Consider the following 20,179-nt stretch of genomic DNA (forward strand, 5'->3'; position numbering starts at 1 on the left):
GATTGTTGTTGTGCTTGAATTTTACATTGCATTTTTATATAAATGAGTTTTGTTATTTTTTTTTTTTTTTAGATCACGTTGTTGTAATTTTCTATTGTATAAATTATTACGAGAGTTTTTACTAATAATAACCCCACTGGTTCAAACAAAAAGAGTTTTGGTTTCAGCTGTAAGCAAACATTTGTGATACTTTTTATTGCAACGAAGCCCAAAACCTGCTTGTTTCGCATTCATCCAGCCTCTGCAAGATTTATGACTGTGAACCGGGCCCTCTGGCTCCATCTGGCGGTAAAACGCGGTAATGACGCTCAGGTGCACTTCCGGTCCTTCTGTCAAAGAGGAAGTTCAACCGACAGCCCCGTGTTTTTAATTCAAGCCTAACCTTTCTGGTGCTGTAATTCTGGGACGATCACGGTGATCGAGATGACGATGTCAACGTTCCAGAAAGTGACCCTGGCGACGTGCGCGCTGCTGTGCGTCGCTCTGCTGCTGCCCAAGATCCTGTTATCCAGAGGGAGGAAGGATGCTACCGAGCGGCCGGAGGGTGCGTCACGATCCACGGCTGTCCTTCGACCTGTGGAGGGCCTCCGCTCTTCGTTTTCACACAGAAATTAAACCGTCTCCACACGCGGGGGTTCACGTATTTTAAAATGTGATCATATACCGTTAATTCATCGAAATATGAGGGCGTTATTCGAGCGACGCTGTTCCAGAGTTACACTTTCCTCCCTGTAGAGGGCGCCAAATCTGCTTTTTCAATTTATCCACAATGTAAAGAAAATGACGCAACTGTAAATCCCATATAACCGCGGTGTGTATTGATTTAATACGTTATGAATAATACGTTATATAAACGACGGAGTATTAGGTCAACCACGAATGAGTTAAAACAAAAAAATATATACAGTAAAATTATGTCGTTTAGGAGATTACAGTCCTGGAATTGTAAGAAAACTTACACAATTTTACGAGAGTCAAGTCATAAAGAGAAAAACACAATATTTTCCAAGAATACAGTTGTGGAATTGTGAGGAAAATATCCAAATTTTATGAGAGTAAAGTCTTTAAATCAAGAAGAAAAAAAAAGTCAAAATTTTATTAGAAAAAAGACGTAAAATTATGGGAAGAACATCAAAATTCTATGTAATAAAGCTGGGAAATTATGGTAAAAAAAAAAAAATCAACATTTTACGAGAATAAAGGGATGGAATTAAGAGAAAAACATAAAAAGAAAAAACATCCAAGAATAAAATTGTGCAATTATGAGAATTTCAACATTTTACAAGAGTAGGGTCTATGAATTAAGACAAAATGGCAAAAATGAATTAGAATAAAGCTGTAAAATTAGAGTTAAAGTTAAATTAAAGTCGGGAAATTATGATAAAAATATCTTAATTTTATGAGAATCAAGTCATATAATTTACGGTGGCCCTAATACCCTTTTGTACAAATATCATGGGAAAAAAACACGTAATTTTTCAGTAAAACCTGTCATTACATAAGTATTATAAACAGATAAATAACAGATTAGTGAATGTTTCCATTTCAGAGGATTTTTGTGTCTGCCCCAGCAGCTTTAGGGTATTTCCCACCCAGAGTGCACCCTCAGATGTCCCCGGAGGGCCGAGGTCAGAGGGCAGCGGGGCCCAGCTTCTCCAGAGCCCATAATTCAGAGACCGGAACCAAGACCAAAGGAGGAGGAGCAGGACCGGGACCTGGGGGAAAGTCCAACCTGGCAGGACAGATCATTCCTGTGTACGGCTTTGGAATCTTACTCTACATCCTCTACATTCTCTTCAAGGTAACGAATGTGCTGCCGCTGCAAAAAAAAAAAAAAAAAGAAATATAAAAGAAATTTGAGCTGCTTTTCTCCTTCAGAATCTACTGGAATGATGTTGATCGTGTTCATGCTTGAAAAGTTCTTTACAAAGTGGATCCAAACTTAAGCGATTCTATTGTTCCTAACGGTTTTGTCTTCCTGTTAGATCACGTCTAAAGGAAGCAGCAAGCCACCAGAGAGCAAGTTTATTCCCGTTCGCTCAGAGAACATGAAGAGAAAGATCAGTGAGTTGCATTTACCCATCAAATATTTTCACGTCTTCATCAGATTCCAGAAACTCCGACTTACACTAGAGCAGGGGTGTCAAACTCAATCACTCAGGGGGGCCGGAATCCAAAACACATCTTAGGTCGCAGAACGAGCAGGATACATATTTATTGAACACTCTAAAACTACATTTTCAAAACTTTAAAACTGTAACTTTTTAACATAATTATGACCTAGATTTATACCATTACCTGTGATAGTGCTAGTGTGAATGCTGTAAGCTGAATTTAGTCGCTGAAGATGTTGGTGCTGATAGCTGAAGATACTAAAATTGATAGCTAAAAAGCTGAAGCTGATAGCCAGATAAAATATTAGCTTAATGCCAAATTAGCCTAAGAAAACTAAAAAAAAAAAAAAAAGAAAACTTAGATTAGCCAAAACAGCCAGCATGTAGATGAAAAAAATATCTTCAAAATATCCTAAAAAAACTGAAAAAGCCTTAACTATCCAAACCAGCTAACGTGTAAGTATTTCCCTAACTCCAACAGCCTAAAAAACAACAAAAAAAGCCTAAATTAGCCAAAACGGCTAGCTGAAATATAAGCTTAACACCAAAACAGCCTAAAAACTTAGTCAAAACAGCTAGCATGTAGCTGAAATATTAACTCAACTCCAAAACAGCTTAAAAGCTTAAAAGGAAATGTCTAAATTAGCCAAAACTGCTAGCATGTAGCTAATATATTAGCTAAACTCCAAAATAACCTAGAAAATCTTAGTACCGTATTTACGAAGTATAAGTTGCAAGAGCAAAAAATGTCTAAACAGAAAGAAGAAAACCATATATAAGTCGCTCTGGAGTATAAGATGCACTTTTGGGGCAAAAGTCTGACGTTTCAGAACAAATCTGCCAAACCCAGCGTAGCTAAAAAATAAATAAAAACAAGAATACTAATCTTTAGATCTGGGGCCCGTTCCAAGAAGCAGGTTCAACAAATTTAGAGCTCAAACCTGAACTTAGAGTCACTGGACTCTAAATTCTCAAACTCAGGGTTTTCGGTTTCAGAACAGCTGAAAATGTTTGATTCAATCAACTTGAAGTTGTCAGAACCAGAATCAGGTGTGAGCGTCGCGATCATTAAAAGCCCTGATCAATGGAGCAAAGACAGCATGATTCACCATGGCAACAGGAACAAACAACTGTTTTGTACTTCCGGCGGCGGAAATTGATAAGTTCCTTCAAGCATATGCGACTATAGGAGCGCATTTTCTGCAAGAAAAGCAACACAGCTGCAGCGGTAGAACAGAGAGAAAATATTTGCAGTTATTTGAATGATTCCAAATAATGAATAAATAATGTCAGGAAGGTTATTTTGTCTCTTGTTGAGTAAGGAATGGTTTTTGATCTGTTACTAATTTAACCAGTAATCTCCGTGATCGCATGAATGACCAGTTTTGGTAACCCCCCCACCCCCACCCCCCACACACACGGACATCACTGCACGCTAAAAAAGAAACTGTAGCTGCCTGGAATATGTTAAAAAAAAGCATTTATTTAATTTGAATTCTCAAGACTTAAAAACTACTCGCCGAATTCTTTTTTTAAGCGTAAAAAAATTCCAAAGCCGGGAATCGAACTCGCAAACTTCGCAATGGGAAGCAGCATTGCTGACAACCGAGCTAATGTTTGACGCCAACAATGGATGGTAGACGGGTTGAGATGGTTTCTCGGTGTTTGACATTCCATAATTTCAATTGTTTTCGGTCTAAAATAAGGAAAAGAAGACTGTATTTTTTAATAGCGAGTCCCAGGAAAAACTCACGTTTGATAATATCGCTGAAATAAAAATGAATTGGGAAACTGCAGTCAGTCGACTCGTGTCCTCCAAATCCTCTACCGACGTAAATAACATTTCCTCTGGATTAATCAGCCTCCTCTCTACATGATCCTCTATGAATGAACATGTCATTCTGGTTTCTGCGTGGTGGAAACGTGACGTCTCTAATGTGAATGTTCTCTAAATGTTAATGAGGAACTCATATTAGATCATCTTTCACTTTAAAAAGGGGCGGAGACCGCAGAGAACTCTAAGTTTCCTGAAGAAAACCTGCTACCGACCAGGTTTCGTTCACAGACTCAGTTACCATAGTGATTGATTCTGAGTTCAGCTTAACCCGCTTCTTGGAACGGGCTTGGTTTCACCCACTTTCCCGGGTTTGAGTTATCTCTCTTTCTGGAACCGAAAACTCAAGAGTTTTACTGAATTTGGAGTTCACGAACTCAGAGTTCCAACAAAACCTGCTTCTTGGAACGGGCCCCTGTATTAGAAAAATATCCAAGGAAATACCAAAGGAAAACAATCAGATTCTCTTCCTATTTGTTTTAGATGACACTTCTTCTGCTGTCGTCAATAGCAAATACTTATACTCAGATGAAGGAGGAAACAACTGCTAAAGGAAAACTAGTGTTTACTTGGAAAATATAAATATATGAGCCTATTTATGTCTAAAGAAAAAAAAGAAAAGAAAAAACACAAATAAGTCGCCTCTGAGTGTAAGTCGCACCCCTAGCTAAACTTTGAAAAAAACTGAGACTTATATACGGCAAGTGCAAAAATAGTCCAAAAAGCTGCAGAATGCCAATATTTAAAACTTTAAAACTGTAACTTTTTAACATAATTATGACTAAAAACAGACAGGTATATTATTCCAGAGTAAATTAAACCTTAAGTAACTTTCAATATTTTACTCTCCATAAAAATATATTTTGATAAAATTCTACAAGTTAGAAATGATCACAAGATAACATCGGGCCATTAATAACAATAAAATAAAATGATCTGGAGGGCCGAATCCGGCCCCCGGGCCTTGACTTTGACACACGTGCACTAGAGCATTGAATCCTGTCCTCGATGGGTCACATTCACAGACTCTCTGCTTGTTCTCTGAGGACATGTTTGGTTTTTCTTTGCACAGCAGCTTTGTCAAAACTTAGAAACCTGCATCTTGTTCCTGCACTAATAACTTGTTACTAACTCTTCTCATTAGCGTAATGAGGAAAAATGATGGTTTGTGTGATGCTGGTTCCAGTAACCGCTCTTGTGCATGTTTGAACTTGTGGCTCTTCCTCCCCTGAACCATGTGGGCTCTCCAGCTGACTTTGAGCTGGCCCAGCTGCAAGAGAAGCTGAGAGAGACCGAGCTAGTGATGGAAAACCTCGTCTCCAGCGCCCATCACAGTCCTGACAGGTGTGTCTAGCACTTTATTGTGGTAAACAAACGTCCCATGGTTTGATCTGACAACAATCAGTGTAATAAATACAACAGAAAAATGATAAATGCTGCGGCTGAAACTGAGATGTTGGATGTTTTCAGAGAGCCACTCCAATCATCTTCTGATCTATTGCAAAAGTGTTCCCAGTGCTCTTTACATTATGATGATGCTGTTTTTAGACAGTATATATATATATAAAGGTTTCTAGGACATAGTTTCTGCAGAGCAGCAGGAGTTCATTAGAAATGGGCAGGACTGTTGGTGTGGAGTAACCCCGCCCCCTCCTTCCCATCATACATCTGTTTACACCCTCCAGATCATTTTATATTATCATTCTTAGTATTATTAACAGCTCAATATTATCTTGTAACATCCCAATTTTGACAGAATATTTGTTTTATGGAGAGCAACATATTGAAAGTTATTTAAGATTTAGGTTGAAATATTCTGGAATAATATTCTTGTCTGATTTTTCAGATTTATGTTTAAAAAGTTGTGTTTTAAAAGTTTGAAAGTTTTAACAATTTAGGTTTTTTTATGTATTCATTAATGTTTATCCTGTTCGACCCGTATGGAAGTTTGTAAAGCCATAATTCAAAATATCATGCATGATTCAATTGACAATTCAGTTTGCAAATTCATCATAAATTATAAAATGCATTTTTCAATTTACAATTCAATATTTAAAAGTGACATTTCAATACATGGTTTGCTTTAAATTTGTTCCAAAGTAACTTAAAATCTATTGCGTAGTAAAACCCCACGCTCTGTTTGTGTCAAAACTCAAGTGAACTTGTAAAACAGCGCCTCCTGCTGTAAGGCATTCTCATTTGTATCGTGGCGCTTTAAGTCGGCCAAAATTCAAATTGATTTGCAAACTGTCAGACGCTCATCAGGGCGGGGCCTTCCACCTCCCTACATTTGGTAAATCCCGCCTCCACTTCCTTTTGACCAATTAAAAATATTAAAGGCTTTTAGTACAGATGTTAGTAAAGATTTTTTACTAACATTGATCTCTCTTTTTGTCTTCCTCACACATAGCGTCCTGGAAAATCAAACCAAAGATGACGGATATTTGTTTCCTGTGCTTCAGGGTGACGGGGGTGACTCCGGACCAGGAGCAGAGCCTGCTGCAGCAGCTGACAGAGATAACCCGCGTGATGCAGGAGGGACAGCTGGTGGACGGCTTCGCTCCAGAGAAAATCCAGAACGACTGGAACGGTACGGGACAAGGATGGACGAACGGGTTTGAAATGACCCTGAAGCCTCTGCTTCTGTGTTCAGATTATCACGGAGACCAGCATCAGTACTGGGAGCCCCCCCACTGCTGTTGTCAGCACCGTTCAGAAGCACAGGTGGAAGGAGACCACGCCCAGGATGGAGGAGAGGACGACAAAGAGGCGAGCTCGGAGAAGGTTTCCACTCCAGCAGCAAACCAAACCCCGGCACAAGAGAGGGAATTAACAATGAGAGAGGAGAACTGCCACAAACCGGAATGTGCTGATCCTGGTATCCCGGAGCAGGAGCTGGAGGAGGAGCTGGAGCTCAGGCTGAAGGTCACGTCCATGAAGGAGCAGGAAAACTCAGAGAAACCACAGAATACGACGGATAGATCCTGCAGCTCCATCAGAAGGAGGAATAAGAGGAGGACGAAGAAAGCAGCCCACTGACTGACTGACTAACTCAGACATTCCTGTCAGTTTTTCATTGTTAACATGAAAATTCCAGTAGATTCGGAATTTTCGTGTGAATGGCTGAAAAGTTTCAGATTTCATGTTCAAGCGTCCCCGACGACGCCTCAGGGGGTAAAGGGTTAAAGCTGTAGCCGTGTTTCTGTTAGCATGAAAAAATGCTTGCAGTAAAAGTTTTTTTAAAGGGTTAATCCATTGACTGTATATGAGAACTGGACGGAGTGACCCCAAACAGGAAGTACCTGCCGACTCCAAGAAGCCAGAATCCCATAGACTTCTATAGAGAAATAAACAGCTGTTACTCAGTCAGAACAATCATTCTTGATCTGATACTTTTTTTTTTTTATCGCAAATTAGTCCAGTTACAGACTGACCAATCAGATGCCTCAGTAATAGCATGTGGTCTCACGTTGAATGTTTGATTCTTCCAAGCTCATTTTCAAGTGGTAGGAGAGTTCCTTCCAACAGGCTCCCTCCTGATTGGTGAGATTGGTTACCATAGAAATGTGGACTCAGACTCAAACCAATCACTGCTTACTGACGAGGTCTGGCTCCAACATGGTCACCTTCAGATCATGAAAAAATGATGACATCATGACATCATAATTTGGAGTTTAGCTAATATTTTAGCCTCATGCTAGCTGTTTTGGCTAAATTAGACATTTTACCATCTTTTTTGGCAAGTTGGTATTGACCTAATGTTTCAGCTACATGGTAGGTGTTTAGGCTAAATTAGGCTTTTTCTCCGTTTTTTAGGCTATTTTGGAGTGCGGGTAGTATTTCAGCTACATGCTAGCTGTTTTGGCTAATTTAGAATTTTATCCAGTTTTTTGGGGCTAATTTGGCATTTTGCCTTTATATTAGCTTATATATTTTCAGCTTCAGTGTTTTCAGCCATTAGCTTCAGCCATTTCAGCTATCAACTTCAGCGTTTTTAGGTATCAATTTAAGCATCTTAATCTTTCAGGACTAGCATCTTCAGCAGCCAGATTCAGCTTACGCATTCACACTAGCAATACTACTATTAATCCAGTTTTTCAAATGTTTTAGTATTATTTTTTGCAATGAAGATTACAGAAAATGCTGAAGTAATGGCTGAAGCTATAGCTGAAAACACTGAATCTGATGGCTAGCTATGTACAGTATTAACAAAATGCCAAGCCAAATTAGCCTAAAAAGCTGGATAACATTCAAAATTAGCTAAAGAAATTAATTATTCAAAATTTGGCTATGTGTGGCTTTCAGGAAAACCGTAAATGTTTACGTTTACTCTGTGATTATTACTTTGTTTTTGTTCTGGCCCCAAATCATGGAAGAAACAGTTATGTGGCCCTCACAAGAAAAAGTTTGGGGACCCCTGATCTAGAACATTCAACCTCTCAAAGCTGATCCTTCATGCATGAAACACTAGAATCTTTTAATCCATAATGCTAATAAAGTACTGGAAGTGAGGAGGCTTTTTTCTTGGTCTATTTTTGTTTGTTCATACACTGTTTTTCTTACAGCACGTCAACAGCTGACCTCACAGCAAGAGAAAGTTTTTTAAAAATTGAGCCAAATTCTCCCTCTATTTCAAAATCACTAATGAAACCAAACCAAACGTGTTGGGGATATCCAAAGGAAGTTTTGAACTTAATATGGGACCTACAGCTGGGCGGCCATTTCCATTTTGTGGTCAAATTTTCCGATATTCACAATATGAGAAAAGAAAACTTTTGTTTGAGCTTTCTTCCGGAAATTTCACACACATACTGCCAGCTTTAGTCTGCAAATACATAATAAGTTTTCTTGACCTTTGACCTCTGGAAGAGACCACCATCTTGAATCCACCCACTGATGATCACATCATCAGCAGGGGAGAACGAGGGGCGTGAAGCAGGCGGTCAGCCAGTGACGGCGAGCTGAGGGGTGGGGGTGGGGCAGTGACATAGTGCAGTTTGATTTACTTGTCCTAAAAACTCTTTAGCACTTGGATTGTTACTACTTTAGAAATGAATGCAGACAAAACTCCAAAAAGACAATGTATTACTTGTATGATGGTGAACTTGTACCCATACAAAAGAAAGATCACGTTGATGTCAGCAGAGACTATTCTGGATAGACAGTTTAGCGAGTGGCACATGACAACAGCCTTCTCTTGAGGAACTCCTGTGCTGCAGCAAGTCTCGGCGGGTCTGGGATGGACCGGATCTAGATCAGGGTCCTGTCTCAGTGCTCCATCGGCTCATCCGGAGCGTCTCCAGCAGGAGGATCATCAGCCGGCTGAGCAGCCTGGGACAAACAAAAACATGGCACATGGTCACGCTCGTCCAAAAATGTGCTTATTAATGAGACATTCCTGCCGCATGTGGGAGGAGCTACGGTCTAAAACTTTTAGCTTTGTCGCTACATGAGAGCAGTGACTGTAGATCTCAATTACAGTCACTGCCAGGAAGACGGACGTGATGCTGAGAAATCAGGTTGACTGATTTTAAAGAGCTCTACAGAAGCATCAGTAATCAGGGGCGTTGAACTCCAGGCCTCAAGGGCCGACGTCCTGCTGGTTTTCCAGAAACCCTGCCCTATCTGCTGCTGATCACCTGGGTCAGGTATGTTTGGCCAATAAGGGAACATTGTACTGGAATGCTGTTAGCAGAACCATTCATGGCGCCTCTACATCGACTTAACGCTGAAACCGGACGCCTTTTCTGCGCAAATTGCATTAGTTGTGAAGACAACTCCACACAGAAGCACACGTTGATAACAATGTTCTCTGTCATACCTTTCTCTGCGGCCTCTCCTCCAGTCCTACCAGGAACGGAGCAACATCATCATCATCGTAGATGGTGAACTCCATGTCCTTTCCCACAATGCCAATGGAAACATTCTGAAAGAGTTGTGTTCAAAGCATGAATAAATGTTGTGTGACAAACAAGCTGGAGCTCCACTCCAACAGTGCAAACCGGGTCGAAGGGGGGCGTGTACCTTGGTGGTCAGGTCCTGCTCAGCTGGAAGAGTTTCTCTGAGAGCCCGGAGGCCATGTTGGACCAGGTCGTTCAGCTCACCTGGTGGACAAAAGTCCCACTCATCAGTTTCCTTTTAAACAAATCTTCCAGCTGAATGATTGTTTCAACATGAAGAATGAAGACAGCTGCTTTTAAATCTGAGGGTAAAGCAAGAACTACAAATGTTCTTGAGCTTCATTAGTAAGAAAGTCGACCCGCTGAAGAAGAACTTTGAGTAGCAGAGAAATACAAGGTGAAACCTACAGTCAGAAAACTTGTCCATGCACCTTTCCAGGTAAGTGCGTGCAGACTGGGAGCGTGCTCCGATGGACATGGCTTTGCAGTCAAAGTAATTTGCTGATGGACAGGTCTGGAAGATGTGAGGTCCCATGTCCTGGGTCATCAAAAAACAAACTGTTAAGTGTGGCGGGGTTTGTTTTTTTAATTCTGTCTAAATCTAGAGTGAAACATGATAGAAACTAGTGCTGGGCGACATGATCATACATATCGTGTAGGCAATAGAAAAGGCTTTATCGTGCCATTTCTCTCTCATCATTTTTAATTGTTTGTTTTAATGGTGAATTTTTGTGCAAAAATGTGTTTCCTACAAAGAAACTTGAAACAGTTGTTCACTTTAAAAAAACATTTCTCATTTGTGACGATTCTGTTATGTTAATAGAAAAAATAAAGTCAGAAAAAAATCATTTGACATTCTTGTTAAATTTTCTCAATGGAATACCTGAAAATATACTTTATTGTGGTATATCGATATATATACTATTATTGGGATATCTAATAATTAATATCGTAAAATACAGTTTTTTCCACATCACCCAGCACTAATGGAAACCGTGAGGATGTGCTCACATCATAGCCAGCGATGAGCAGTCCGACTCCGTAGGGCCTCCTTCCATACCTCTGTGTTGGGATTTGGGTTTCTGCAGACTCAGTCAAGGATCACTGCTGCCGATCAAATGGGGAAGAAATGCCTCCATGTCGTCCAATTTACTTGACAGTAGTGCTGCCACAACCAATTATTTTAATAGTCGACTAATTTTTTTTCAGATTGGTCAACTAATTGGCTCGTGTGCAAAAGTGGATGTAAAACACACATCTTAACCATCTTTGGCTTTAAAATAACTAAATATAAAGACAATAAAGATGATAGTTTTTTTAAACTAGAAAGTAGGCATTGAACATGCTGAAGCTTTTTTCTGAAAATGGTGATGCAAATAACTTACATGTCTGAAAGGATTTACTGAAAATGCAAAAGCCATTTGCAAAATGTCAAATTTGCTAAAAAACTGGAAATGCCATTAAAGAACCATGAAAGAACGCTCAAGTTGACCTAAATTTTCTTAACATTTTGTAGTATAATTGCTTAAAAATCCCTAATACATGCCAATTTCGCAAAAATATTTAGTGTAAACTTTACTTAAATATGAGCTGAACTCCAAATTAGCTCAAAAATCCTTAGATGACAAAATAACCAAAAAGGCTAGCTCATTTCTTAACTAACTAAACTCCAAAACGGCCCAAAATTCCTCAGTAAAGTAAATTAGCCAACTATATTATTATTCTGTTGCTAAAATAGAATCTAAACTCTGACTTAGAATAAAAACTTCAGTAGTTAACAAATTAGCCAAAAACGTTAGCATGTTGTTAAAGTATTAGCTAAACTCTAAATTAGCTTAAAAAAACCTCAGAAGATGCCAAATTAGCCAAAAAGCTTGCACATTTATGAAATCCAAGCTAAACTCCAAAACAGCCTAAAATTCCTAGTAAACTAAATTAGTCAAAAATGTTAACATGTTGCTAAAATAGAAGCTAAAAATCAAAGTTATTTGAAAATTACTCTAAAAGATGAAAACAGAGCCCATCAATATATTTAAAGGTTTGTTGCTTTCAAAAACTATAAAGTTTATGAAAACAACAAATACAAGCAGTAACGTCCTGGACAAGCTGAGCGTTTTGATACCAAGATTACTGAAATCTGAGTGAGATTGAGTTTTTACTCGGCTTTAGAATCACTAAAGTGCGAATGCTTACTAAGTATTCACACTATAGTAACGCTCACAGCTTTCTTCATCTTTTGGACACTCTGACTCCATATAATATAAAGTAACGACTAATCAACTCGACTATTTTAATCGTCAATTAGTCGACTAATCGTGGCAGCTCTACTTGACACTGTTCCCTCGCTATATTGAGGTTCACCTTTTGCAATCTCACTGATTATTTCAGTGAGATTAGGCATTCTTTTATTATTTTTATTTTACACAGCACACTGTGTTCTGATTGGCCGTCGACCGTGTCATTTATTCTGTTCTGTGTCTTCTGAACCAAATGTCTTGAGTTTGACAAATGTACAGAAATCTTTGATCTCTAGCAGATCTTTGGTTTCATTCTGCGATTCTGGACTTGTTTTCTATAAAGGTTTGAACTTTGAGAGTTTAAAAAGAGAGAGAAAAGTGTGAAAATGTTCAAGTGTGTCTGAGAAATCTGTAATCACGTCTAACACGGTGTGGGTTATTCTTAGAATGTGACCCCTGTGATAAACGAGGGAACGCTGTATCTTCATTTCTGAGCAAAAGCAAAGTTCAAACTCGACTTTTCTTGTTTAAAGAAGCTCCTTGAACAGGGAAGTGACTCTTTCTTTAGAGGATACTGCTGCCAATAAGAGAGACGAGGCGTGACGTGGGGAGAGGCCTGTCAAAGACGAATCTGGAGTCCAGGCACTCCTGACGCATGAAGTTACTGCAGGAGAGAAGACATGGTGGCGTTCAGACATCACGGTGGTCAGGGTCAGATTGATGCTGTCTGGTGAACGTCAACACACGTCAGTGAAGACGCTGCCAAATATGAAGCCACAAACAAACATTTCTTCATGGTTACAGAGAGGGTCCGCACTGCAACGTTTAACAACATTTTCATCTTAACATTTTGGTTGTGTCTTGATTTACTGCGACTATAAAACTTTTTATTAAAGGGAATAATTTAAAGCTGCACAACAGAACACATGGACACAGATTTGGTTTTGTGTCTCTAAATATGTCGTTTAACAACATTGAGTGGACATTCTGGTTTTTCACAGTACTCAGCCAGAGAACATTTGTGACAAGGAAAATGAACCAAAGTTAATATTTACTTGTACAGTTGACATCCACAAAAAGTAAATTTTCTCCAGACAAATGACATGGTTTCATACAGGAAGATAAAAAGTAAATATCCACAGGAAGTCAGAGAGACTCACCAGAGCAGCCTGGCATCAGCCGTCAGTCCAGCGATGGAGATGCCGATGTGGTTATCGACATGGAGGATCTTCTTCTGGTGGGCGGCCAGTTCAGACTGGGCTCTCTGCAGAATTAAAGAACATGATTCAATGAGCACTTTGTCACATGCTGTGTGTTACACATCTGTAATGACAATGAGACACTCCATTTATGTTTTAAAGACACACTCCAGTCATGTTTTTGGGTGTTTTTAACAGGTTCTTGTGGCATTTTTAGGGCATAAATAAAAAAAAAATAACAGCATTTCAGAAAACAAAAAAGAAACTACAAAAATAAAAAACAAACAAAGTGATCGCAGCAAAAATTAAAAAGTAACTGCAAATAAAAAAATGTGAAGCAAACAAGAAAGCTACAGTGGAAGTGGATTATCTGGGATAGTTTTTGTTGACGGACACACCAGAAGTGCTCTGGTTTTTGGTATATTCACTAGGGCTGTAACGAGTATCCGGGGGCTTTAATACTTGCAATTTGGTCCTGAAAATTCAAGTACAAATATTCGCGACGTCCAAAATCACTGATTCGCGATCTTTATAAATATAGTAGGGTGTGGGAAAATATAATCTGGGGACGATGTATTTTTGCTCTGAAATGTAGATTAATGTAGTATTTGAAGTTTACATTCTAAAACAAAGCCGAAAGAGCTGCGGGACCGTCACCGGAAGTAAACACATCTTCGTGCAGGTGAGGCTTCCGTTTTTTAAAATAAGACCAGCAAGAGTTTTTTTTCCATTCAGAAACCGAGACTGAAGTTCTGTTCACTGACATAAGTTCTGAAAACATTACTTTGCTTTAACACTGGATCTAAAACTTTCTTTTGGTTATGATAACTCTTCAACAGTTGACGCAATTAACATAACTCCAGCGTATTCTGAAGCACAGAAACGCAGCCTCACGCTGCTGAAACGCGGACGTAATCAACATGAATCAGCTGATTCTGCAGTGGAAAAAAACAACATTCTTCATACAGGCTCTGCACCAATATGTGATGCTTAGAACGTAAAATATTGAAGAACTTTGAGGATAGAAAACTGTGGAGAATATTTTCAGGTTTTGCTGTTAAATGACTAAAAACAAGAATAAATGTTTATGCTTTTTATCTTATGTCATTTATATAACTGCTGAACTTAACCAGAAGGTTGACTAAAAATAAAATAAAATAACATTTCTTTCTATCTAAATCTTTGTGTTTTTTTATCAGTTTTGTTGATTCTGATCTCCTGTTTTTCATAAAAGTAGAAATTAAAGTGATTTAATACAAATATTTAAATTTTCATCCATCCAGTAAAAAGACAGACACAGAAATAAACATTATATTAAAAAGTAAGAATCGTGGTTCGATTCGTGAATTGTTGAACTTGATTCGTGAATCGAATCGCCATCTTAGCAACGACCCACAGCCCTAATATTCACTGTTGTAAGAAAAAGGAGAAAAAGAAGAGCAGAACGAAAAACGATGGAGAAAGTAAGTGAAGATCCTGGTGTTCAACGTCACCATTTAAATATGTGATTTGATTGGACCACGTAGATCCAGGTTTGAAGGTAAATCTGAGGATGCCCGTTTGTTTGCTAGCTTCGGCTAACAAGGAGAAACAGTGTGCCCTCTAACCAGAGGATAATAGAGTTCTGTGATCCACACCATAGACTGTATAATATTTTAAACCACTCGATTGTCTGTCTTCGCGTTAACTGAAGCTAACAACAAACCAGCATTACCTTCAAACCTGGAGCTATGTGGTTTAATCAAATCACATATTTAAATGGCGACATTGAACACCAGGATCTTCACTTACTTTCTCAACCGGTTTCTGATTCGTACTGCTCTTCTATTCCTCCTTTTTCTCACAGAAGTTTTTTTTTTTTTTTTTTATTCAAAACACAAATGACAAACAGTGAGAAACAAATAACAATAAACTGAAGATCAATTGTTCAAACTAAACGCCAGGGGGGATACACACAAAAATAAATTGTTAAATTATAAAGCTGAGCAAGATGACATGTTTTAATTGTTTGTTGTATGTACCGAGGAAATAGATTGTATGTAAAATTTCATTTGGGCTTTATTGTTAAATTTGGTTTGGTGAATATAATACTTGGTTAACAAAATCAGGAGATCAATTATATATTTTGTCTCACAGCAGTGCATAAAGCAAAAACCAGACCCCCTCTAGTGTGTCCGTCAACAAAAACAATCCACGATTATCGACTTTTATTGTAGCTTTCTTGTTTGCATCACATTTTTTGTTTGCTGATAATTTTTTTATTTTTGCTGCGATCACTCCTATGTTTACAGTTACTTTTTATTTTTGTTGAGATCGCTTTTTTGTTTGTAGATATTTCTTTTTTAACTTTTGCACAGTTTCCTTTTCTCGTTTGCCGTTACTTTTTTTTGCTGCTATGGCGATTCTCAGCCACTGTACTCCTCCATATGAAGGACATGTATAAAAAAAATTAAGATGAAATTTATTTGAGTATTTCTTTATTTAAATCGTTGTGAATCAGAAGCAGACAAAAAACAGAGTTTAAAAAAGATTGTTGGAATGATGCAGGTGCTTCCTTCTGTGAGCCACAAGGATGAAACGATTCAGTCAAGCCATGATTTGATTCACAGTTTTAAAGTCTTGATTTTGATTTTTTTTTTTCAACACAATGAATTAAAGGTATTTAAGGCCAAGTATGTTCTTGCCCATTACATCTGTTTTCTTACTAACAGAAAGGATTCAATACAAATAAACAGTTATGCATAATACTGAAAGGATCACAAATCCTTTGTAACCAAGAAGTGTGTTATTTATTTCAACAGCTCTATTTGTGGAAACAAAGAACTCTGAGTTATGGGTGATGAAATGGGCGGCCAATAGTCCCGTCAGATGCAAAATTCACCAAAATTTGCCAGAGATACATTTCTAATGAATTCCTGCTGCTCAGCAAAAACCATGTCCTAGTTTTGCTTTTTGTTTTTTTGGCTAAAAACAGCATGAACACATTTGAGAGACCACTGGGTCCACAACAGATCAAAAGATGATCGAATGAGCATTTAATCTGAAGGACAGGAAAGTGTCGACTAGTATTAATATTAATGGGCGTAATCAGACCCTGTCACGCAGCCTAAGGCTCAGGTAACACTGGAGCAACGTTATAATGTGAAAAAGAGCCATCTCAGAAAGACTGCAAACAGGTTTCCAGCAGTTCACAGCACCTCGTGTTCAGTGATGTTACCTTAAGTGCAACCAGGACCGCGTGAGTTCTGGATTTCAGTCCGACGGTTGCAGATCCTTGCTTCACCGCCTCCATGGCGTACTCGATCTGATGGATGCGGCCCTGCAAGCAGACACGGTGAAACCACACAGCCAGAAAACCGGACGCACGCAGGTAGAGCACGGCTTACCTGGGGACTCCATACCGTTACGTCGTTGTCGTACTGATTGCGGAACTGCAAGGGAAGACAAACACATGTCTTCACAATGACAACACTCCATCGTTCTCATCACAGACAGACTCACATAGTTGTCCTGCATCACGGGTTGTGTTGTCGTTTGAAACCAGCTAGAAATACACCGGAGTGTTCACGGCCAGAACGTTTCTGTAGGACGGCTTTCAATGACTAAAGCGACGGACTGAATAATTCATAAACACATTCGTGTCATCCTCAAGACAATTCATTCAGCCGCAAAGGATGCAGCAGACCGGCTAGTTTTTGAGTCTTCCAGGACATTTAAGTTGATATTAACGCAGCATTTATTATTAATATAACGATCATCTAAATAGTTGTAGTTCCTTACATGAACATTTAATTAATGTTTTTCATCTAGAAGAAAGCGAGGAACTAAAGGAAAACGAAAGTAAAGGCATGACTGGACTCACAATGCTAACTTTAAGCTAATTATTTGCTAGCCGTTTGGTATTAGCTTGTTCCCAATAAGATTCTTCAAATTATTACATCTTTAACTTGGTATTTAAAATATATATTGCGTGATTAAACTTGTCTTATTGTAATAGTTTTTGGTGAATAAATACCATAATTATTAATGTGAGTTAATGTTTAAAGCTAATGTTAGCGGCTGTTTTGCTTACTCACAGTGCAGCCAAAACTTAGCTAAGCTAACTTTAGCATGGGCATGTATTTAGACCGCTTAATTGCGGTTAAAATAATCCCACTGAAAGATCGATTATGTTTTCTCATTTTTCTAGAAACATTTTACAAAACAGAATATAAAAATGCGCGTTAGATTTCACACTTACCATCTCTGCTAAGGTCTCGCTTCCTCCGCCTGCGCCGGGACGTTCGATTTAGCTTACTGTTTTTCTCACCAGGGAAAAGCAGCAGAGTGCCGATTCACAAAAATCGATTGGACGATTAACCGATGGGAGTTTCACAGAAATATTTGAGCTAGACTAGAACAGAATAGAATACATTTTTCAAATTACAGACTATGTCCAAACGTTAACACAATAATCACAACGCAAGTCATAAAGCACAATTAAATGCAGGTCAAAAAAAATTAAATAAATTAAAAAATATATAAACTCAAGTCCCACTCCAGCTTTAATTTTGTCTAATCCCAAAGTGTTCCCAGTGGTCTTTTCATTTACATAATGCAATGTTTGGGACTGTTGGCAGAGCAGTAACAAAACAATGATAAACCAGCTCCTTTGTTTACTTTCTCTCCCACCACTTTAAAAAAAGAACTGTTGTTTCTATCCAGCTGTGCAGTTTTGATCCAGATTCCAGCTCAGATGAGGAAAACACAGACGTTCATTAGTTTGTAGGATGCATCAGAATGGAGCAGATCAGGAGACTTTGGCCCCGCCCATTGAAGTTGCTGCATCACCAATCTGAGCTTTTTCAAATCGCAGATCTGATCCTGATCCAAAATGATTTGAATAAATAAATTCTCAGAAATGCAGTCTAAATCTGAAATTATTTTATAAATTTGGTGTCATCATGACAAAAATGTTACAAGAACATGTCAGAACCACCATTTTCATTGAAGTGGGTCTTTAAGGGCTTAAAGGGCATTTATGCCAGCTAAAAAACAACTAAAATAAATCACATTTTCAAAAAATATAGTGTAAATAAAATATGTTTGACTCCAAAACAAAATGCTTAATTGGCTGTGTTTTGATACTAGAAACAGCACAGCAACAAAAAATAATTTATAATAATAATATTCTTTTAATATCTTTAATCTAGAACACATGAATGTCTTTTTAATGCAGTTCCACTAAAAAAAATGGTTTTTTTTCTCTTTTACTTTTTCTTTATGGTCAAATAGTAATCAGTTTTGATCATACGTTGTTAAATAGATATTTAAAACAAACATAAAAGATTTCTAAAGCATTTCAAAATGTCATTGCAAACAGTTCAAACCAATGATTATGGAAATGTTGGATTTAAGAATTTTTTTCTGCAGAGAAATGCTATTTCACAGTATCTGAACCACATAGCTATTTAATGACAAGCATACCAAGACATAAACAACACTGTTCGTTTTATGACAACAAAATGGAGACAAAATTGCAAAGGAAAAATTGGTTAAAATCAGGAATTAAATTATGTTTTTGTTATATTGTTGTTGCTCTAAATATTCATTCTGGTGATTTTGTAGAAAGTTTGTATTCAAAAACTAAATAAGCTGCTTTGAAAATCTCAAAGTCAATTCAATCACATCATTTCCATATTATACCTGTGATCCTTTTTTAAAGTGTAACTTTCATCATAGTGTCGTTGATATAAAGTCAATGCGACTCTTGTTCCTCCCGAAAGGTGAAAAAGTCATGGTTTGTGTTGCAGTTCTTTTACAGATGGTTTCTAAAAGAAAAAGAGGTTGCATACATTTTCCTTGATAGAGTTTATTAATTCAAAACTAAATCTAACAATGTCATAAATTCACATCACATATCCATTTTTATGTCAGCTCGACTGTTTTTTGAAGTTTGCATTGAGGTAACAGCTTCCAGAAAGATAAACGGGACGTATGATATTTAATATGACTTTTTTCTGGAATAAAAATGAATTGAGGAACTGCATAAGGATGGAGGTTGATATTCTTAAGTAAGTTCAGGCAATTAGTTATAAAATTATAATGTGTTAACAAATTTAGATATGTACAAAACAACATAAAACACATCTGTGTTTGGATAAGGTAAAAAAAGAAACTTCAGTAGTAAGAATTACTCTATGAGAATAATAACAAAAAACAACATTGATCAAATTTTAATTGTTCAAATATATCTCTTGATTTGACCTCGTCTCCTATTGTGTGACCTCACAGTGGCAGCGTCTTTGGATGAACACTAGATGGCAGCAGTAAATTGGAAGACATTTTTCCATGCTTTTCCAAGATTACAAACTACAAGCTAAAACAAAAAAAGAGCTAGTTGATCTGCTAATAGGAACACTGGGAGTTTCAGTGCATTTGTCAGTTTTTAATCTCTAATAACGGACAGGTTGTTTCTGAAATGACTGACTTAGACAATAAAACATGATCACAAAGGCATGAAAAACCTGAATTCATGCAGCAGTATTGTGTTTGAAGTTGTTATTCTGCAAATATATTGTGTTTTTGCTGCTGCTTGTCTTCTCAGCTCAGACTGTTTCTATGAATCCAGCTAGAAAAGGCTAAACTGTTTTGGGCTTTCAGAGAAATCCCCTGAGTTAACTTTTCTTGTTTGAATCAAAAAGCAGCAAAACACAATCCTGCTTAAATACTGATAATGGAGATCTTCAGCTAGTAATTTAGAATCAGCCATGCTTGCATGAAACCTACGTTGGAGTTGATGTTTATATGTGTAAAGGAAGAAGTCCTATATTATCTGGGCAGACAATGAGTACTACTTAGTACTGGATAACAATAAAAACATTGCAGCGTATCACATGTATTGTAACAGGAGAAT

The 20,179-nt window shown here is 37.9% G+C and overlaps 2 protein-coding genes across 2 annotated transcripts; one reads left to right on the forward strand and one right to left on the reverse strand.

Moving 5' to 3' along the window:
- The first annotated feature begins 5 nt into the window (after nt 1-5).
- On the forward strand, nt 6-7,825 carry ric3b (RIC3 acetylcholine receptor chaperone b). Its single transcript, XM_024282473.2, has 6 exons — nt 6-544; nt 1,575-1,801; nt 1,986-2,064; nt 5,199-5,292; nt 6,411-6,538; nt 6,602-7,825. Exons 1-6 carry the CDS (start codon nt 424-426, stop codon nt 6,985-6,987), a joined length of 1,035 nt encoding a protein of 344 aa, XP_024138241.1. The 5' UTR covers nt 6-423; the 3' UTR covers nt 6,988-7,825.
- A 1,191-nt stretch (nt 7,826-9,016) lies between these two features.
- psma1 (proteasome 20S subunit alpha 1) lies at nt 9,017-17,966 on the reverse strand. Its single transcript, XM_024282576.2, has 10 exons — nt 17,525-17,966; nt 16,671-16,715; nt 16,502-16,603; nt 13,246-13,349; nt 12,661-12,749; nt 10,860-10,930; nt 10,257-10,386; nt 9,973-10,052; nt 9,770-9,874; nt 9,017-9,279 (listed from the first exon to the last, which is right to left on the reverse strand). Exons 1-10 carry the CDS (start codon nt 17,525-17,527, stop codon nt 9,217-9,219), a joined length of 792 nt encoding a protein of 263 aa, XP_024138344.1. The 5' UTR covers nt 17,528-17,966; the 3' UTR covers nt 9,017-9,216.
- Nucleotides 17,967-20,179: the final 2,213 nt, after the last annotated feature.

This window comes from Oryzias melastigma, linkage group LG6 (assembly GCF_002922805.2).
Source record: "Oryzias melastigma strain HK-1 linkage group LG6, ASM292280v2, whole genome shotgun sequence".
Taxonomy (NCBI): Eukaryota; Metazoa; Chordata; class Actinopteri; order Beloniformes; family Adrianichthyidae; genus Oryzias; species Oryzias melastigma.

Bases quoted from the DNA above. Each gene is read 5' to 3' on its own strand.
- ric3b (XM_024282473.2), top strand. From the start codon at position 424: ATGACGATGTCAACGTTCCAGAAAGTGACCCTGGCGACGTGCGCGCTG. The intron at 1,802-1,985 runs GTAACGAATGTG...TCTTCCTGTTAG, and splicing joins TCCTCTACATTCTCTTCAAG to ATCACGTCTAAAGGAAGCAG. The intron at 5,293-6,410 runs GTGTGTCTAGCA...CCTGTGCTTCAG, and splicing joins GCCCATCACAGTCCTGACAG to GGTGACGGGGGTGACTCCGG.
- psma1 (XM_024282576.2), bottom strand. The intron at 16,604-16,670 runs GTAAGCCGTGCT...GTCTGCTTGCAG, and splicing joins TAACGGTATGGAGTCCCCAG to GGCCGCATCCATCAGATCGA. The intron at 9,280-9,769 runs GTATGACAGAGA...TGTTTGTCCCAG, and splicing joins AGGAGAGGCCGCAGAGAAAG to GCTGCTCAGCCGGCTGATGA.